The following is a 21,451-nucleotide window of genomic DNA, read 5'->3' on the forward strand; positions in this document are numbered from 1 at the left end:
GAGGCTGAGATAGGAGGATTGAGGTTCAAAGATAGCCTCAGCAACTCAGCAAGACGCAGTCTCAAAATAAAAGATAAAAAGGGCTAGGGATGTGGCTCAGTGGCTAAGCAACCCTGGTACAAAAAAGAAGAAAAAGAAAAACGCATAGCTAATACCATGCTTAATAGTGAAAGACAGGCACATCTGCCCTAAGATTAGGCACAAGGCAAGGATGACCACTCTCATCACATCTATTCAATTTATTTACTGAGGAAATAGCCAGTATAATAAAGCAAGAGAAAGAAATAAAAGTATAAATAGTAAAGAAAGAAGTAAAGCTGCCTTTATTTGCAGATGACATAACTGTCTATGTAAAATATTTCAAGGAATTTTTAAAAATCAGAATAGTGAGTTTACTAAGGCCAAAGAATACAATGTCCATTTAATTAAAAAATATAAAAAACTCAACTGCATTTCAGTATGCTCATGAAGAACAAATGGGGGACTGAGGCTGTAGCTCAGTGGCAGAGCACTTGCCTAGCATGTGTGAGGCAATGGGTTTGATCCTCAGCACTACATAAAAAATAAACAAATAAAGGCATGCTGTCCATATACAATGACAAAAATAAATAAATAAATGAAGAAAGAAAGAACAAATAGAAGGCAGTCATGGCAGCACATGCCTGTAATCTCAGTGACTAGGGAGGCAGGAAGACACTAAGTTCAAGGCCAACCCCAGCAACTCGGCAAGACCCTGTCTCAAAAATAAAAAGAACCAGGGATGTAGCTCAGTAGGAGAGCATCCCTGGATCCAATCCCTAGTACTGGGGGTGAGGAGGGGACAAATAAAAAGTGAAATTAAAAAATATATATATTATCACAACATCAAAAGCATGATTTATTTAGGGGTAAATTTAACTGTTGAGCTAAATGGAGCTAACTATGTCATGTTTATGAATTGAAGGACTTAATGTTATTTATTTATCTTCAAATATATCCATAGGTGCAATACAATCCAAATGAAAATCCTAATAATAATTAGGTAGAAACTGGCAGGCTGAAAAAGCTTATACAGAAATACAGTCAGAACAGGCAAAACTACTTTGATACTACCTAATATCAAGATTTAAGACATGGATCTGGAGACCATCATGCTAAGTAAAATAAGCCAATCCCAAAGAATCAAAGGTCGAATGTTCTCTCTGATATGTGGGTGCTAACATACAACAGAAGTTCAGTGAATTAGACAAAGGGGAATGTGGGGAAGGAAGGGATGAAGGGAACAGGAAAGACAGTAGAATGAATAAGACGTAACTTTCCTATGTTCATATATGAACTCCACATTATGTACAACCACAGAATAGGATCCTAATTAGAATAATTAATTTGACATATTGTACATGTCACTCTACTGTCATGAATATCTAAAAAGAACAAATTAAAAAAAGATTTAAAACAGAACCTCTTGAACAAAATTTTTTTAAAAACCAGAAAAAAACAAACAAACAAAACCACAGAGCTACTTTAATCAAGACAATGTTGCATTGAAATAAGATCAAACCGTAGACAAAACAGACATCAGAAATACATGCTTCCATCCCTCTCCAAAACCCCCTTATCTCATAATATATATATAAAAATAAAATCTAAATGAGCTGTAGACATCATATGAAAGCTAAAACAAAATTCCTAGGAGAAAAAAAATCAGACCATCTTTGTGACCTTGCAAGAATTTCTTGAACATAAAGAGTACTAACTTAAAAAAAAAAAAATGATACACTAGACTACATCAAAATCCTAACTTCCACTCTTCAAGACACTGGTAATAAAACAGACGAGCAGAGAGGAAAAAATATTTGGATTTCTAACCAAAATAGTAAAGAACTCTTACAATTCAGTACTAAGACAACTGACCCAACTGTACAGTAGACAAAAGATGTGAAGACATCACAAACAAACAAACAAACAAACCCAAACCACACACATACATGACTATTAATTAAGCACAACAAAATGCTCAACATCTGGGGATATAGCTCAGTTGGTAAAGTGCTTGCCTCACATGCACAAAGGCCTGAGTTCAATCCCCAGCACCCCCCCAACAATGCTCAATATAATTACTTATAAGGAAATTATAAAGCAAATGAAAAATACAATATTTCTACACATCTAGAATAGCTAGAATTAAAAAGACTTAATTCCAAGCACTGGTGAAGATTTGGCAAATTGGAGCTCTCATAGTCTACTGGTGGGAACATGAAATTACATAATCACTTTAGGAAACAGTACAATAATTTCTTAAAAAGAGAAATGTACACTTTACATATAACCCATCAACATCCACGCCTAGATATTTTATTCAAGATAATTAAAAACTACACTAAAGCCTGTATGTTAATGCTCATGGCAGCTTTATTCATAATAGCCTAAAACTGCATACATTTGAAATATCAACCAATATATCTGGTGAATAGAAAAAAATTGTGGTGCATATATACAATAGAACATTATTAAACAGGGGCTGGGGGTGTATCTCAGAGGAAGAGCATATACTTGGCTGTGCAAGGCCCTGAGTTCAATCCCTAGCACTAAAAAATTAACAAATAAAGGAATGAACTATTGGTATATGCAACATAGGTAAATCCAAAAGCATTATCCTAAGGAAAAGAATATAGCCATAATAGAGTACATACTAAATACAACACTCTGGAAATGGCAAAATTATAGCTTCAGAAAAAAAGTGGTTGACAAAGCCTGGAGGTGGGAGAAAGGAACTGACTACAAAGGGGCAGAGGGGATATTCTAAGTTATAGAAAGGTTCTCTATCATGATTATGATGGTGGTTATTTGATTATTTATATTTGTCAAAACATATTGGTGGGGCTGGGGATATAGCTCAGTTGATAGAGTGCTCACCTTGCATCCATAAGACCCTGGGTTCAATCCTCAGCACCACAAAAACAAAAACAAAAATATACTGGAAATACGCCAAAGAATGGTGACTTTGGGGATGTCAACTGTACCTCATTAAATCAGACTGTAAAGAGATTAAAATTGTAATTTAAGTTTCTCTAGGAGTCCCTCTATCACCACTCCAGGAATACAGATAGTATTCAGAAGAAAAAGAACTATACTATGGCTACTCCATATAAGGTTCCTTACTGCCAAAACAGTAGGACTTTCACCTGCAGTCTAGCAACTTAAATCTTGGTCCAGAGATCAGAACCATTATTTACATTACCTTGGAAGCTTGTTAGAAATGAAAATGCCTAGGCCCCAACCCAGATCCACCACATCCAAATTTGCAAATTATCAAGACCACAAAAGACTACATGCTCATTTCTACTGTTGCATTACATCAGGAGACAATCAACCAGAAACTTACCTGTCCATATAAATAATCTGAGGAAATTCCAGCTTATTATGAATTTTCTCTGGCTGCCCAAGGGACTGATTGAACTCAAATCTGGAAAGTTCAAAGGTCAACACTGGAGGTAGTTTTGTAAACCAACGCTATGTTCCGGGGTGGAATATGAGAAAAAGTAACACTAATTTTAGGCAACAGCAATAAATTTAAAATATCCCTAATCAAACTTTATTCTTGTGATATAGAATTATTCAAATCAAGCTCTTACTAACATTTTTTATCCCCAATATTAAAGGAAAATAAACACTTAGAATCATGCTCTAAGAGAATATGATTAAACAGTTCTCAAGATTCCAAACACTAGCCAGTCAACAGCATTTTATTCAACCAACACTCTTAGAAATAACTGCCCTGAGTATATGAATTGACCAAGCATCTATACAATTCTTTCATTAAATGAGTCAATCAATATTAAAAAACAAGGTTCAAAAGCTGAAGAAAACAGCCTAATCAAAGAATTGGAAATAATGATCTAAACAGCATACAACTAAGGAGATAACTGCAGGAATCATCTAAGAAGACTAATATTATACATATATTAAACACTATTTATACTCTATTATCCATAATTTGAATTCCCTTTATGTCTAAAAAGGAAACTTGAAATAGCTTCATGATTTTGATTCCTCAAGATTCTGAAGGGGAAAAAACAACTCTAAATTCCAATGTACAGATGTCTCATAAGAAAGCAAGTGAAGGGTTGGGAATGTAACTTAGTGGTGGAGTGCTTGCTTTTAGTATGTTCAAGGATCTGGGTTCAATTCTAGTAACACACACACACACACACACACACACAATCAAGTTGATCTAAAATGGTAGGGTAGCTGTTACCTAGAGTTTCAAGGAAGAAAAACACTGACTTAAAAAGTTCAACTATCACTAATCCTAGGGAGGAAAGGCATTTCTGTTTAATTCACCTATATGGCAAAGGTTCCTATGAACAGCTTCAAAACCATCATTTTGTTAATGGTACAAACAGTGTTCCCCCTTCAGTTGCTCTGTTGGCACTACAAGGTGCATCCAGACAAGACTGACTACCTCAGGGTTAAATCTAAAAATAAATAAGCATAATATTTCAGGTCTTGAATATTGAGGCCTGAGTAGCTAGTGGCCACTCCCTCTCTTGTGTAAGAAAATGCATCAGGCTTACAAAGATGCTAGGCCTCCGGTAGAACTTCTTTCCTTTGAAGGCTGGAGAGACAGTGCTTTCTCAAGAGTTTCAAGGCAGCTTAATGAGAATACGTGAAGGCTAATGTTAGGTTCCCTAGAGTTCAAGAAAGCGCCTTCTTTCCCCTACAGTAATTCCTGAGTTGGACTCTTGTACAAGCCACAATTTTGCCTCACAATTTTTGGAGGCAAACTATGTTGTGTTGACAATCATGCTACAAATAATTCTTACTCCATTGGAAATGTAAAATATTAATTACTCCTGCTCCCACTTTCTTTCCAACCCACCAAAAAACAAAAACAAAAACCCCACATAAATAAATAAAAGTTAAATTTAAAAAATTGTAAACGCAAAGGCAGAATTTACAATTGAGAACAATAAATACCATAATAGGGAAAATATTCTAAATGGCATACCATAGGAGTTAATCACTGTACTTTTACCCTCCGAAAATATGGAGGCAGTGGGTTCTCCCTACTCAGGTACAGGTAGGCTTCAACAAAAAGAGAGAAACTTGATCATACTTAAAATATCAGAAGCAGCATATAACCTTTACATGATTAACTCAAATTCATAGTTTTAGTGAAGAATTTATTTATCAAAGCACTGAGAATCACTGACTCACATCAATGATGAGAGACTTAAGACAAATTCAAACTCTATTCAGTGTAAAGTTACTTAATATGTGATAGGAAACTAGCTTGCCTACATGTTCAGTCCTACAATTAATTGGTTTTGTCATCAACAAAGCAAGTAAAACTATGCACCTTACCTCTTGTCCATACTTCACAGAATGCTCAGAAGGAAGAAGCTCAATGTCACCCTCCACCATGGCCCCTTCCAAACATTCGTGTAAGTTGTGATAACCGTTTACCTGGAGGGGATACTGGCCAAAGGTCTCATTGTTACAAAAGGGCTTTCCTAGGCAAAAAGAGAAACAGCTTTTTAAACGCCATCACGGACAACTAGGTAAAAACTACTTTCTGGCTCCAGACAGACAGTAATTTCTTAAATTTAGCAGCCTTCCAAGTTCTGGTTAGTAGTGCACTTCAGCCTGGTGGGCAACCTCTAATGTGCCAGTGGACCCAGACCTGGACAATCAACAATTGCTGCCAAGGCAAAAACGAACAGATATGCCTATCTATATCAAAGACTATCCTACCACTTGTGAATTAAGTCTTGCCAGGAGTACCCTTACCTGACCGAGTCCAAAGATCTAGATCCAACTATCAATTTACAAGAGTAAAAGACAGTGTTAAGTGTATCAAGGGAGGAAACTGATTCATAGTGGGGTAGGGAGGGGGAGTATGGGAGGAATAGAGGAACTCTAGATAAGGCAGAGGGGTGGGAGGGAAAAGAAGAGGGCAAGGGATTAGAAAGGACGGTGAAAATGTGATAGACATCACCATCCAAAGTACATGTATGAAAACACGAATTGGTGTCAACATACTTTATGTACAACCAGAGATATGAAAAATTGTGCTGTATATGTGTAATAAGAATTATAATGCATTCCGCTGATATTTATTTTTTAAAAAATCAATCAATCAATCAATCAATCAATCAATGTATCACGGGAATGCAAACAGTAAAATTTCAGGCTCTGGGAAAAATTATATGCCAACAAGTTTCTCCAAAACATATATTTCAAGGAAAAAAAAATGGAGGCAGTCTATAGATATTGAAAGGAGACTTAAGACATCCAATCAATCACATTTGGATCTTGACTGAACAAAAACAAATATAAACTTTTCTTAAAAAATTATGCAATGAAAGCCAAGAGTGGTTGCTCACATTTGTAATCCCAGAGATTCAGATTTAGGCAGGAGGATTGCAAGCTCAAGGCCAGCATGGGCAACTTAGTGAGATCCTGTCTCAAAAAATAAAAAGGGTCCAAGAGCAGTACTGCACACCAGTAATCCCAGCTCCTTTGGAGGCTAATGAGGATCACAAGTTCAAAGCCAGCCTCAGCAATTACAAGGCACCAAGGAACTCAGTGAGACTAGTTTCTAATTAAAATACAAAACAGAGCTGGGGATGTGGCTCAGGGGTTGAGTGCCCCCTGAGTTAAATTCCCAGTACTGACTTCCCAAAATAAAATTAAAAAATAAAAAGGGGTAGGGGGTACAGCTCAGTGGTAGAGTGTCTTAGTTCAATCCCCAGTACCACAATCAATCAATAAATGAATGAATTGGGAATTTAAATACTGACTAGATATCTGATATTTTTTAAAATGCTACTTTTGGGAGAAGTAAATGGGTTCTATTTTAAAACATTATCAAGGGCTAGAGGTAACTCAGTGACTGAGTGCACACTTACCAAGCATAAAGTTTCTGGGTTCAATTCCAAATAAATAGATTGATTGACTGATTGATTTAAAAATAAAAAGACTATCAGAGTAAAAGTAGAACGGGGTTAGATGTAGAATGACTAGCTGTGGGCTAATGCAGCTATTGAATTCAAGGGGCTTTTTGATACTGCTCTATTTGTATGCCTTTAAAGTTCTCCCTGGTTAAAAAAAAAAAAAAGAATAAACATTATGTGTCCAGCATGCAGCAGGCAAGCCTCCAGAGTTGATGAGTATTTCTGGAAGTTTAACGTAATATAACTTTTTGAGATTAAATATTATATCAGAAATATCAACAGAGAAAATGGAATTAAGATCACTGTGCATCTGATATTAATGCTAAATTGGACTGTGCAAATATTAAACAATTTAATATAACAACTATAAGGATTGTGCCCGCTTTACAGTTAAAGAGATTGAGGAACCAGGAGCTCACATAATTCCATAATTCCATAGACACTAAGAGGCAAAACCAATATGCAGACCTAGGTTTCTCTGACTTTCAAGTCTATTTATTACACTACCTCATTAAGAGGACAGAATTATAAGGATATGGTAACAGGTCTAGAATTAACATCTGAGGCAGAAAATTTACCTTCACGAACCCCTTCAGTCAGGAAAGTACCATAGAATAGCTGCACCATGGGATTTTCAGATTTGTTCCTAGGGTTGCTGCTTTTTAAAAAGGAAGACAATTCTGAATTATTGTGCTACATAAAACCCAAGCATCATTCAAAAACAAAAGTAGTGCATTTTTATCAATCACAAAGAACCAGCCCAGGTATATTCTACAATAAATAATGAATTAGCTCAGCTGAAACATTTATTGAACAATATGCTTGGCACTGCACTGAAGACACAAAGACAATAAGGCACGATCCCTGGCCTTAAGGAGCTTTAAAAAAGTCTATTAAGGGAGTCACACATGCAGACAAATATATGTATTTGTATGCACTATGTGTGTGTGTGTGTATACATATGTATACACACATATATATCTGTACCTATGTTCAACGACAGATGTATACAAAGTACAGAAGTAGTATAGAGTAAGAATGAGCTCCTATGCAGCATGGTTTACCTTTTTTGAGATACATTTTATAGGCACAGGTTATAACTGTGCCTATAAAAGGTATCAGTTAGGGCCCTTTAGTAAAAAAGTTGTAGGTTAATGGGATTGTCTATATTCACAGAGGAGGAAAGCCTAAGCGATAGGGATACGTAAGAAAAAGTTCAGCGGTTATCCTACGAGGCTTGGTAAAAACAAAAACAAAACAACAGCAGCGATTTCTACTTGAAAAGAATGATTTTTCCCCCATATCAGTATTCTCAGTGGCCACTGTGAGTTGGAAGGATGTACAGACCCTCAACACTCACTTAACATTAACAGCCAGCTGGAATGCGTCCTCCAACCAATCCAGGAGCTTGTGTGTGAATTCACTCACATCTTGCTATAAGAGAGGCACAAATTGCATAAGCGTTAGATGCAACAGTATACTTAGGGAAATGAAAGCTTGCCCTTAATCCCCCCAATGAATTAAGATTCTACTACTAGGAAGGCATTTATTTTTTAGGGCCAAATGTCACAAAAATATAGAAATAAGGAGAACCCAGCGACCAGAGACAAAACAGAAGATGCATGAAGCAACCTCTGACTAAACTGTGCCTAGGATACTGGAATTCTACCACTTCCAGCGGCATCTGATTTTGACAAAGAAAAAACAAACGAAATCTTCTAACTAGGCTTTTTTTTAAAGGCTCAAAGAACAGACTGTAGTATTCCAGAACAACGTGAGATTGGAACAGAGAAAGGCAACTTTTATACAATGTTTTGAGAATGCTATGTAGCTGCAGGAAAAAAAGTTTTTAAATGTATGTGACGAAGAAGCTGATCAAATAGTGACAGTTCTGCTTTTTATTAGGAGGTGTGAAAGGAAAATATTAATATCTTAAAAAAAAAGAGTGCTCAGAAAAGCTACTAACCTCAGGTGTAGATGATTTTAAAAATAGCATTTCTATCTGGGGCATCCTAAAACAAAGGTACAGGGTCACTTTTCTCAGTCACCCTTTGCTATCGCTCACTTTTAGATATTTTTCAACCTCCTTCCTTTTGCTTCAATCTCTGAGTAAATCTACTATTCTTTTTTTTACTTCTTTTTCCCTTAAGAACTGCAAACAACCCCCTACATAAAACACATTCTCTTCATCTTTCTGTCTCCCAGGTGCATTCTTACCACCTGTTCTGTGAGCAAAATAAATACAAAAACTAGCACCCATAGTGCTGCTTAGTCATGTTCACAACTTGTCACACATTTGAAATAAGCAATGTCATGGTAACAGTAATAGGACATGACTTCTAACTGGAGATCTTCAGACAAAATGAGAACAAGGTTCCTAGTTAGTACCTGTTGTTCCTCTGAGGATCGGAATGCTCCCTTTAGCAGATCCAGGGCAGCAGAAGGGTCTACAAATTTTCGATTTGATCCCATCATCAGAGCAAACAAATACTGAAGCTCTTGCATAAAGACGATATTTCTCTTTTCCTACAGAAAATACAGCCATATGTATCTTTCTTGGAAAATTAAAAAATATAAAGAAAAGAGTTCTAAATAACCTCTAATTCGTATTTACCTAGTTCTAGGTCAGAGTCTCAGGCCTCAAACTACGTCACAGAGATTCTAATAAGGACTTGCCTACAGGTTTAACTCGAAACTGAAGAATAATCATATAGAAGCCAAAGAGATAATATTGTTGGAAAGACAGATACATCCATTTTCTGAAGCTTCTGCTTTCCCTCTGTCAGAAGACTGGATTACACTAAGGAGAAATCCAGGCAAGGTTTAAATGGCTGGGAGGAGACTACGCCCTATGGCAAGAGCAGACTAAAATCTCTTCTAAGAAGGTCCAAGCCTCTTCACTGGGTTGTCTATTCTGCATTGTTTGACCTGAGCAGTCAATGGCAGAGGGAAGGACACTACACATAAAATAGGTGTTCTGAGTGTCCCCATCCCAGGAAGCACTGCTGAGGCTAGCAGGTGGCTTACCACACTTTCCTGGAAGTGTTTCTAACTTCATTCCTACTTAATTTACTATTTTTGCAAATCCTTATTTCTTATTACAAATAAGGAAAACAGTCACTTAGAAATGAAAACAAATATTAGCAAGAGCCAAAGAGAATTATGGTCATCATCTTTAGTCAAAAATTTAAAAGGCTTTAGGATGAAAGGAGCTAAATGAGATAAGGAAACTCCTCAGGAGAAGCTTACCGTGTGGCTTCGGCATTTTTCAAGAACATTTTGTGGAAGATTATAGCTGAGAACAAGTCTTCGAAATTCAGGCAACTGAAAGAGAGACTAAAAGAAAGAAGGAAATGAATCCATAGCCTTTCATTCAAAATAACTGCTGCAGCCAGGCACGGAGGTGCATATCTGTAATCCCAGCGTCTCAGAAGGCTGAGGCAGAAGGATTGCAAGTTTAAAGCCAGCCTCAGCAAAAAGTGAGGCACTAAGCAACTCGGTGAGACCCTGTATCTAAATAAAATACAAAATAGGACTGGGGAGGGCTGGAGTTGTATCTCAGTGGTAGAGCACTTGCCTAGCAAGTGTAAGGCACTGGGTTTGATCCTCAGCAGCACATAAAAATAAATAAATAAAATAAAGATATTGTGTCCATCTACAGCTTAAAAGAAAAAAAACTTGGGCTGGGGATGTGATTCAGTGGTCAAGTGCCCCTGAGTTCAATTCCTGGTAGCCCCTTTGTACCCCCCACCAAAAAATCAAAATAACTGCTGCAAAAATAAATATATAAATAAAATACACCTATTTCTTTCATTTATAAAACTTTCATATATAAAACTATGTATAAGTGTCAACCTAACAAATCTTATTCTGTTATTTCTAAGGAAATAATAGAATATACACAAAAATTAACAAGAATGTTAACCCTTAAAGGTTAAAAAAAATATAGAAACAACCTAAGGCCTATAAGGAGGAATAGATTAAATAAATTATACTACATTTATACAACAAATGATTAAGTAGTCATTAAAATATTGTAGTACTGGGCATGGTGGTGCCCACCTATAATCCCAGTGGCTCAGGAGGCTGAGGCAGCAAGATGGCAAGGTCAAAGCCAGCCTCAGCAATTTAGCGAAGCCTTGGGTCAACTCAGCAAGACTCTGTTTCTAGATAAAATAAAAAAGAGAGCTGGGGATGTGGCTCAGTGGCTAAGCATCCCTGGGTTTAATTCCTAGTAACACACACACACACACACACCAAAAAAAAGCAAAAAACTGTAGAAGCTGACCACAGTGGCACATACTTGTTAATCCCAGAAGCTCAGGAGGCTGAAATAGGAGGATTGCAAGTTTGAGGCCCTTAGCTACTTAATGAGACCCTGTCTCAGAATAAAAAATTTTAAAAAAAGTTGGGGGGACTGGAGCTATAATTCAGGGGTGCCCCTAGGTTCAACCCCCAGCACCAAAATAAATAAACATTTAGAAAATTGTTTTCATGAAATGGACTATACAGCAGTAAAACTAATGAACAAGAGCTATGTGTATCAACATGGATAAATCTCAGAAATATATTTTGTGTGAAAGAGTAACAGAAAAATGTATAATACTGCTTATGTGAAGTTTAATTACACAAAACAATACTATAGGGGCTGGACTTGTGGCTCAGGGGTAGAGCGCTTGCCTAGCATGTGTGAGGAACTGGGTTCAATTGCCAGCACCACATAAAAATAAAATAAAGGTATTGTGTCCATCTACAACTGAAAAAAAAAATTAAAAACAAAAACCAAAAACAATACTATATATTTTTTGTGGCTACATACATGCATGGTTATGTCTGTGAGGGAGGGAGGTTGTGGCAATTGGGACTCAATAACACAGGGATCTATAATACTCATCTCTACAGTAGGGTGATGAGTACAGCAGAATTTGCTACTTTCTGCTTTGTTAAGAATATTAATATTTTTTAAAGTTTAACATTAGACATGTCTGGCTGACAGGACTGAGGAAAGGAATTCTCTTTTTATTATTTGTAAATCACATATTCTTCTATTTTTTTAAGTTAATTTTAAAAATTCCCTTGTGTGAATGTAATCTCTAACTCCAGCATACTCTTAAAATGAAAACCCCTCCAGCCTGCAACACTGAAACTCTTGAAGCAGCATCCTGGCAGATAGTAAGGAAACTTTGGAATCAGAACTAAATAAGATATTTTTCAGTATGCCAAAACCTCAGGTGTGCTTCCTAATGTCAGACAAAGAATCAAAACTGCACATCTAACTGGAGCTCACCAACTAGCTCTCTGTCTGCCCTCACCCTCTTACCATCCTCATGGGCGGCAGCCAAAATAATGCAGGCACATTTGAGCCCTGCTGCTCCAGCACAGTTCCACCTGGGGCCAGGCCAGCTGTGTGGTTCTAGCTAGCCTCACCACGCTGTTTCTCTCTTCTTTCCACCTCACCCTCCACACACACATCTCCATCCCTATTGTATATATCCCTACTGTGCCAGCAACCCTACCACACTCACCAGAGTTTCTGTTCTACATGAGGAAAATGGCTTTACAGTCTCAGCTACCTCACTCTACCTCATCATCATCACCAATATCTGGCTTTCCCTAAAGAGGCTATCATTATTCCCCACTGTCTCCCCCAACCCCCTCTTTTCAGTACTGGGGCTAAAACTCTGGGGAATTTTACCATAAAGCTACATCCCCAGCCCTTTGTTTAAAAATTTTTATTTTGATACAGAGTCTCATTAAGTTGCCCAGGTTGGCCTGAAACTTGAGATTCTCCTGATTCAGCCTCCCTAGTCATGGAGATTACAGGCATGTACCACCAAGCTCAGCTAAATGACCACTCCAAACTTCTACTGCTCCAAACTACTAAGAGATCTGAACCATCAATTTTCTGATCTGAAGTCTGATGCCTTATCCATAGGCCACATGGTTCCACATCATCACTACTCTTTAAAAACCCACAAAACTATGAGCTAATATGACCCATTATCAATACAGTTCTCTCTCCAACATCGGTTTACTCTCCTGTGTTTTTGCATCATTTACATTCTTCTCCTCCTCCAGTCTTTGATTCTTTGTCTTTTCTTAAGCATTCACATCCAATAAGTCCCAAGGCCGCTGGACTCTACCTTAGGATACTATTTATAACCACTTCTAATGAAACCCCATGGCTGCTCACCTGAATCTGTGTAGTCTGCCTCTAGAACTTCCCCTCCACCAACTCAATGCCACATAGATTCCTCTGATTACCTCTAATGACAAAAATTAAGTTGATTTACTGAAGACTGACATCTGGTAACAGTTCTCCTTGTTACTCCAAGTCCTGCATTTTCCTAGGCAACTTCAGTCAATATCCACTCCATGGGGACATCTGAAGCCCTGCCTTTAGATGATATACCAATAATCCAAGCCATTTTCTAATTCCATGGCTGCTAGCCTGATCCATGCTATCATTACCTCTCAATGGAGGAATGCAATGGATCTCTGTCCTAGCATCCTTGCTGACTTCACTCTGCTCTCACCACAGTAGCCAGAGTAGGTCTTTCAACACTTGGGTCAGAGTTAACCACTCTTCTGTTCAGGACCTTCCTACCTTACCATATATCATCTGGTAAGATTCACCCCTTTGTTCTTAGCATCCAGTAACTTGGGATTCTTGGATGTTGCATGAACACACCAAGCCCACTTCCACCTTAGGGCTATTGCTGTATGGATTCCCTTACCTGGAATGTTTTTCTCCTGATCACACATGACTCTCTCCCTCACCTCCTATGTATCTAGCATTGGCTCCAATCTCATCCCCTCAGTGAGACCTACCTAACAAGTTACTATTTTTCCTTCCTCTTCTGCAACAATTCCAATCTCCTTTATTCTGCTCTTCTATTGCACCAGCCACAATCTAACACATTATAGGCATTTATTTAACTAGTTGATCATTCGGCTACTTTTTAGTCTGTTCATCTTACCTCATGAGAATTGAAATTCAATAAAGGCACAACTATTTTTTATTTTGTTTCCTTCCTATTATCTTAAGAGCCTAGAATAGTGCTAGACATAAGGTAGGATGTTCTACTATTTGTGAAGGGAAATCATGTACATTCACACAGCCCAGAGATCTCTAGGTTTCATGAGAATCTTATCAATAGGGACATATTCCTCCACTCCAGTTTTACTTCCACATTCAAGGCCACACACCAGGATATGTCAACATCTGAAAATGTGCAATTCTTAGATCAGATATTCAGAAAATCCCCAAAACTCTCCGTCCACAACGCATCTTCTTACTCATTTGTTCAATTACCCACAGGACACCTATTCCTTGCTTTTACTAGGGATCCATGCAAACTGATCTTGTCCTTGCTCCTTAACCATTAGTTCTTTATTTAGTGTCTTTATTTCTCCCTCAATCTAACTTTGATCCCATGCTTTTTAATAACCTCATTAAATTCTCAGACTGGCCCACCACAGTCCTTTCATCAGGCACCCAGTAAATCCTTCAACCTAAATGAATTGAATTTTCCACTTAAAAGCTTCGTAGTGTTGCTAAGGCAAAATCCTGATAAAAATAGGACACAGTGATATCACTGTTTGTTTAAAGTCAACAACTTCAAACAAACTCTCAAATTTCTTAAAATTCTACCACAGGCTGAGTATCAATTATGCCTGGGATCAGAAGTGTTCCAGATTTTTAGGTTTTCTGAATTCTGGAATATCTGCAGACTTTGTAGGCTGAAGGATCTACAATCCCAAAATCTTCAATCTAAAATGTCCTGAAATGCTCAAAAAGTTTTGAATTTTGGATTTTGAATTTTTGGATTAGGGATACTCAATCCATATTGTACTCTAGTGCCAACTGGTTTTCACATCACCTCCAACAACTATTTCAAATTTTCACTCCTTTTAAAATCTGACCATGATAGGACACAGTGCAGTATGCCTGCAACCCCAGCTGTTCAGGAAGCTAAGACAGGAGGACTGCAAATTCCAGGTGAGCCTCAGCAACTTAGAACCTATGTTAAAATAAAAAAGGCAGGGTCTGTTACTCAGTGGTGAAGCATCCCTGGGTTCATTTTCTAGTACCTCTGCACCAACCCTGCCACATACAAGCCATTTCACACATGAATAAATTTAATATAAACTACTTTAATTCAATTTAATTTGTAGACATCTTTCTTCCTTCTTCCTTCCCCTATTACTCCCTTGACCTAATCCATTGTAAGAACAATCTTTTCCTGTCTACTCTCAATCTTGGAGCTCTCATGCTTTCTTAGAAGCCTTACTCTGTTATCCCCTGTGTCTACTGGCTCTTTTTAATATTTCTCACAGGAGTGAAGGCTGACTCCAGGCTGGGGATATAGCTCAGTTGGTAGAGTTGGTTAGTTAGTCTCTCCCTCACTGCCCCCCTCCACAAGAACTCACCGATGTTCCTAATTTCACATTATATTTGGGCAGTCTATTCTCAACACAGATGCCCATGATCCTTTTAAAGCAGAAATAGGTTTGTATCAGTCCTCTATGTCAGCCTTCCAAAACTTTCCCATCTCATACACAATTCTCAAGTCCTCCTCATGATCCCAAGCTCCTGACTGCCCCGCTTCCTGACCTCATTACTTCCTCTACTAACCACCAGTTCTAGCTCTTCCTCACATGTTAAACAAGCCCCTGAGCCTGTGTTACTTTACTTGCTGTACCCTCCATGTGAATGTTCTTTAGGTAAGCAGCCCATTCCCCCACCACCTTCAGACTACTACTCAAACACCCATCCAAACAGAAAAGCCATCCCTGTCCACTCCACTTAAACAGTACCTCTTCCCTGGTATCTGAACCTTCTCTCAAACCCTCACCTCATCCTGTGTCTTTATAGCACTTAAAACCATTTCACACATGCTTTATTTGTGGTCTCTTGCTGTTTTTTGTTTCTGCAGTACTAGGGATTGAACCCAGAGTTTGGCGCATGCTAGGCAAGTGCTCTGCCATTGAGGTATATCCCCACATCCTCACTTTTTAAATTTTTATTTATTTTGTAGTACTGGGAATTGAACACAGGGGCACTCTACCACTAAGTTACATCACCAGTCCTTTTATTTTTTGAGATAGTCTTGCTAGATTTTTGAGGGTGGCCTCAAACCTATGATTCTCCTGCCTCATTTGCTAAGATTACAGGCATGTGCCACCACACACAACTTCCAACTCTTTTTTGGGGGGAGGGGGGCGGTCCCACTCTTTTTTTCCCCCCTTAAAGAAATTGATTGATTGATTGTGTTGTTGGGGATTGAACCCATGGCCTTGCACATGTGAGAGAAGTACTCTACCAACTGAGCTATATTCCCAGCCTGGAGTCCCACTCTTTTAAAAGTAAACTCCATAAGAGTAGGGACTATTGTTTTATTCAATGTTATTTCCTCAGTGCCTAAAACAAGGCTAGGTGTACTGTAAGAAAAATGTACTATGTAAAAGCAAAACAAAAAGATTCTATTTTTCTGACTTGAGCAGCTAGATAGATACCATGTACCATGATGGAGACAACTGCAGACAGGTATCAGGAGTAGCTATGTTAAGTTTAATATGACCATGAGATACTTCTGAAGAGCCTCTACTCTCTAGGTGCATGCATCTACTCCCTTGGTTTTACTATAATCTATAAGGCATTGATTCCCAAAACTCTATCTGCAACCTACAGTTTTTTTCTCAACTAGAGTTCACAGTTAACTGCCAACATGGTATCTCCCTATGGATGTCTTACAGGAATACCTCAAACTCAGCATGTCTAAACCAAAACTGAAATTCACTTTTGTGTGTGTGTGTGTGTGTGTGTGTGGTGCTAGGGATTGAACCCAAGGCCTTGTGCATGTTAGGCAAGCACTGTACCAACTGAGCTATATCCCCAGCCCTGAAATCCACTCTTAACACACAAATCATTTCTCCTCTAGTGTCAAATGGCACTATTTATCCACTGGCTTACTCAAGCTAGAAACCCAACTCTCTCTTCCAGATATTGCTCACCAAAGCATACAGATATGACCACTTCAAAGATGTTTTACTTCAATTCTCTCACAACTTCTGCCAGTTCCCTTCTCTAATCTGCCTTCAATTCCTCTCTGGTTACCCAAGACAGCCTCTCAATAACTTATTTCTCCTTGTTTATGCTCACTCTGCTGTAATACAGTAGCCACTTATTACTGACCCAAAACACTTATTCAATACATGTTCAACCATTTTTTTCTTTCTTGTTATTTTTATTTTTTTCCAAAGTTTGAACTGATCCTAAGGGTGCTTTACCACTGACCTATAGCTACATGCCCTTTTAAGATTTTGAGACAAGTGTCTCAATAAGTTGCCCAGACTGCCCCCAAACCTATGATCCTCCTGCCTCAGACTTCCCAGTTGCTCGGATTACAGGTGTGTAGCACCATTCCTGGTTAGATTTCATTTTTAGTATTGCCCAGTTTAGACTTAGAGCATCTAAATTCAAAACACATGAAAGCAACCAAAACACAATAATAACACAGGAAAAACTATCCAGTTTTACATACCTGCTTTAATTTTTTTTTCAAGTTATATCTCACATTTCAGTTTAATAAATCATAAAAGTATTGCCAGAAGACACAGCTGTCTTCTAAAAATATCATACCTGAATGACAGCACTGAACCAGCATGTATTGCCAACATTTTTCAGCCCAACTGGCCAACCATCAGCTCTCCTCCAGTCATTGGGATTGGGGTTTTCTCCCCAGACTTCACAGCGTTTTCTCTTTGAGCGTTTAATTTCTGCAGAGATTGCCTCATGCATCCTATATTGTGTCAACATACCACACATCAAAAAAGAAAATACTTAAAAGAATAATATAGTATATGGAGGATGCTGGTGACCTTTCATAAATCATTCAAAATGCCCGAAAAATTACTTATTGGGTAATTATCAGCTATATAGTATCTATGGGAACTACAAAATGTAGGTGAAAAGCAAGGATTAAACAGAAACTTCAATCCTTCCATCACAGGGACTATGACTAATAAGGACCATATGGTTACTATTAAACGTTTTCCATTTTAATCACAGCACCCTAAGTGCTTGCCATTGAAAGAGGAAAGAGAGAAGTGTGGTACAGCTAAGAGCCACCAAACTGCCCAGCACACAACACCCTGCGGTATGTTTCTCTGAAAGAAACAACTCAGCAGTGCAAGAAGGTAAGCATGTTCAGAAATGACAGTCCACCACTGGAAAAGGATGTCTGTAAACAGCACCAAGCAATCATCAAATTAATACCAATTCACACAATATATACCCCAGTCACTTCTGAAGCAGGATAGTTGAGTACTAAGTTTCATTTATTTCTTTTCTTTCTTTTGTTTGAGACAGGGTCTTACTAAATTGCTGAGGTTGCCTCGAATTTGTGATTCTTCTGCTTCAACCTCCTAAGCACCTAGGATTACAGGTGTGCACCATGACATACGGCTGATAACTTTCAACTGGAGTATAAAAACCCTCCTCACATTTGGTTTTAAATGTAAACCAAACGGTAAAGCACGCTAATGTGCACTGCTTCTCCTAAAAGCAATTTGACTCAAGTGCCATTAAAGGAATTTGGTGGAATTATTCCTGAGTGGCACGCACAGAGCTGTTTGCCTCTGACCTACACATAAATGTGGGGAGCATAGAATATAAATTAAAGCAATAACCTGTTAAGCTCTCTTTCATCCGCTTGAATTTTCGGGGACTCCAGCAGACTCAAAGCAATGGCAGCCTGAAGATCATCTTTGTTATCATGAGTAAGGTCTATCACTTCTATAAAATAAATAGAAATTTAATTAGTCCACACTACTCAGAAAACTGCCCTTCTGTCTGCAGTATTAAAAAAAAAAAAAAAGGTAAAAACACTCCCCAAACAGATATACTCTCTAGCTGTCCCTACAATGGCTCATCTGTGTAAGAACAATTTCATTACTCTGTCCAGAGTCAAATGAATAACTTAAATGCTACACTGTAACCTTACACTAGCCAACAGTACAGAAATAAGCTATTAAAATGTAGGAATCAAATACCCTCTTCTAAAGTGTCTTTCCACATAGTGAGAAATAAATCCCACACCTGTAAGTTAAACACATAGTCTCTATTTATCATCATAAAAAATTCAATAAATATAAAACATTCAAGGAAAAGATTTTCAATGTCACACTATTTCAATTCATACTAACTATTCAGAATGGAAAAAATATTCAACTCATTTTAGGAAGTTAGCATAATAGTATACACATAAAAACCTGTCAACAACAGTAAGAAAAAAAATTACAAACTCATAAATGACCACAGAGACAAAAAAACCAAAATATTAGAAACAGAATTCAATAATTCGATTATCACTCCTTTTTCGTGGGATCAGGGATTGAATCCAGTATACTTTACCACTGAGCTACATCCTGAGCCCTTTTCATTTTTTTAATTTGAGATAGTGTCTTGTTAAGTTATTTAGGCCTCACTAAGTTGCTGAGGCTGGCCTTGAACTTGTAATCCTGGAAGTATAGGGGTGCACCCAAGCATGCCCATCTGTTATGGCACTTTTTATCATGGCTTTAGAAGTCCTAACTAGTACAAAAGGAACTTAGAGACTGAACCAAGTGCAGTGGCACATACCTGTAATTCCAGCTATTTAGGAATCTGAAATGGGACTGCTTTGAGATAAGGAGTTTAAGACCAGTCTTAAACAATGTAGTGAGACATCTTAACTAACTAACTAAATACATACATACATACATACTGGATAATAAGCAAAGCAATAATCATTCACAGATGATAATAATCTACAAGGGAAACCCAAAATTATCTATAAAAAATAGTTCTAATTAGTGACTAAATTTAGCTCAGTGGTAGAGTGGTTACCTGTCATGAACAATACTTTAGGTTTAATCCCCAGCACCACAAAAAATAGGTGAATAACAGACCAATGTATAAAAGGTTAAATTAATTTCTATACACCAGCAATGAAGAACATTTAATCTAAAATGAAAGACAGTACATATAGATACACAAAACTGCACTAATCAAAACTGTGCCAGGCACAGTGGTGCACACCTGTATCCCAGCTTCTTAACGAAGAAAGTTCACAAGTTCAAGGCCAGCCTGGACAACTCAGTGAGGCCCTGTCTCACAAAAAAAGGGGGCTGGGGATATAGGTCAGTACCACACACACACACACACACACACACACACACACACACAAAAGATCATGCTACCTGGCATACAATAAACATAAAGATCATCAGTAAAGTAGCAGAAGGGAAGAGGGAAAGGGAACTTGGGCACACTGAGGACTAAAATGGAGTAAATCAAATTCCATGCATGTATGATTTTGTCCAAATGAACTTATTATGTATAATATAATGCTCTAATTAAAAAAAAAATGCCAGGCATGATGGCATATGCTTGTTGGAGAGTGCTTGCCTAGCATGCACAAGGCCCTGGGTTCAATCCCCAGGCCCAATAAAAACATAAAAAACTTTTGGGGGCTGGGGAGTGACTCAGTGGTGGAGCGCCCGCCTAGCATGCGCAAAGCTCTGGGTTCAATACAAAAAATTTAAAGAAAATTAAAAATAAAAAATAAAACCTTTAGGCTTCAAAGGACACCATGAAGAAAGTGCAGTCAACCCACAGGAGAAATTTTTGCAAAACATGTCCCTGAAAAGGTACAAATGCACATTTGAGGTCAGCCTCAGCATCTTGGAGAGACCCTGTCTCAAAATAAACAATAGCGAGGGCTGGGATGTGGAGCTTAGTGGTTAAGCACCCCTGGGTTCAATCCCCAGGACCCAAAAGAAAGAAAAAGAACAAAGAAAATAAAAAAAGAATGGGGTTATCAGAGGCTAGGAGGAGGAAGGAAAGAGGTTGTTTAATTGGTATGGAGTTTCACATTTTTTTAAAATTTTTTTATTTGTTTTAATTAGTTACACATGATAGTACAATGATCTTGACATATCATACATTTGAATCAGATGGGGTATAATTTCTCATTTTTCTGAGTGTACAGGTTTACAGTTTAAGGCTAGCCTGGACAACTTAGGAAGATCCTGTCTCAAAATAATAAATAAAAAGAGCTAAAGACACAGCTTAGTGGCAAAGTAACCCTGGGTTCAATGCCCCGTACCACCAAAAAATACGTTTTGTATACACATACATATTATATGTTATAGATATTATACGTAATATATGCTGTGAGTTGAAAATTATTATATGTAGGGCTGGGGATGTGGCTCAAGCGGTAGTGCGCTCGCCTGGCACGCGTGCGGCCCGGGTACGATCCTCAGCACCACATACAAACAAAGATGTTGTGTCTGCCGAAAACTAAAAAATAAATATTAAAATTCTCTCTCTCTCTCTCTCCTCCTCTCTTTAAAAAAAAAAGAAAATTATTATATGCATATATACACATACATACATATATAGATGTACATATATATATCCACACATACACACAGCAGCATTATTCAGAATAGCTCAAAATTTC

At 37.8% G+C, this 21,451-nt stretch overlaps 1 protein-coding gene across 6 annotated transcripts in view; it reads right to left on the reverse strand.

Annotated features, from left to right (window-relative positions):
* Usp28 (ubiquitin specific peptidase 28) overlaps nt 1-21,451 on the reverse strand; it is a 64,686-nt gene that overhangs the window by 23,041 nt on the left and 20,194 nt on the right. For 4 of the 6 annotated variants that reach the window (XM_071616714.1, XM_071616713.1, XM_071616717.1 and 1 more), the window contains exons 4-11: nt 18,633-18,738; nt 17,584-17,743; nt 10,188-10,274; nt 9,327-9,464; nt 8,299-8,372; nt 7,517-7,596; nt 5,347-5,495; nt 3,365-3,492 (exon numbers count right to left, since the gene is read on the reverse strand). In XM_071616714.1, the coding sequence (XP_071472815.1) occupies nt 3,365-3,492; nt 5,347-5,495; nt 7,517-7,596; nt 8,299-8,372; nt 9,327-9,464; nt 10,188-10,274; nt 17,584-17,743; nt 18,633-18,738 (922 nt within the window). The remainder of the gene's footprint in view (nt 1-3,364; nt 3,493-5,346; nt 5,496-7,516; nt 7,597-8,298; nt 8,373-9,326; nt 9,465-10,187; nt 10,275-17,583; nt 17,744-18,632; nt 18,739-21,451) is intronic. The other 2 variants (XM_071616715.1, XM_027930610.2) reach the window with 1 other exon arrangement.

Source organism: Marmota flaviventris, chromosome 9, assembly GCF_047511675.1.
Source record: "Marmota flaviventris isolate mMarFla1 chromosome 9, mMarFla1.hap1, whole genome shotgun sequence".
NCBI lineage: Eukaryota > Metazoa > Chordata > Mammalia > Rodentia > Sciuridae > Marmota > Marmota flaviventris.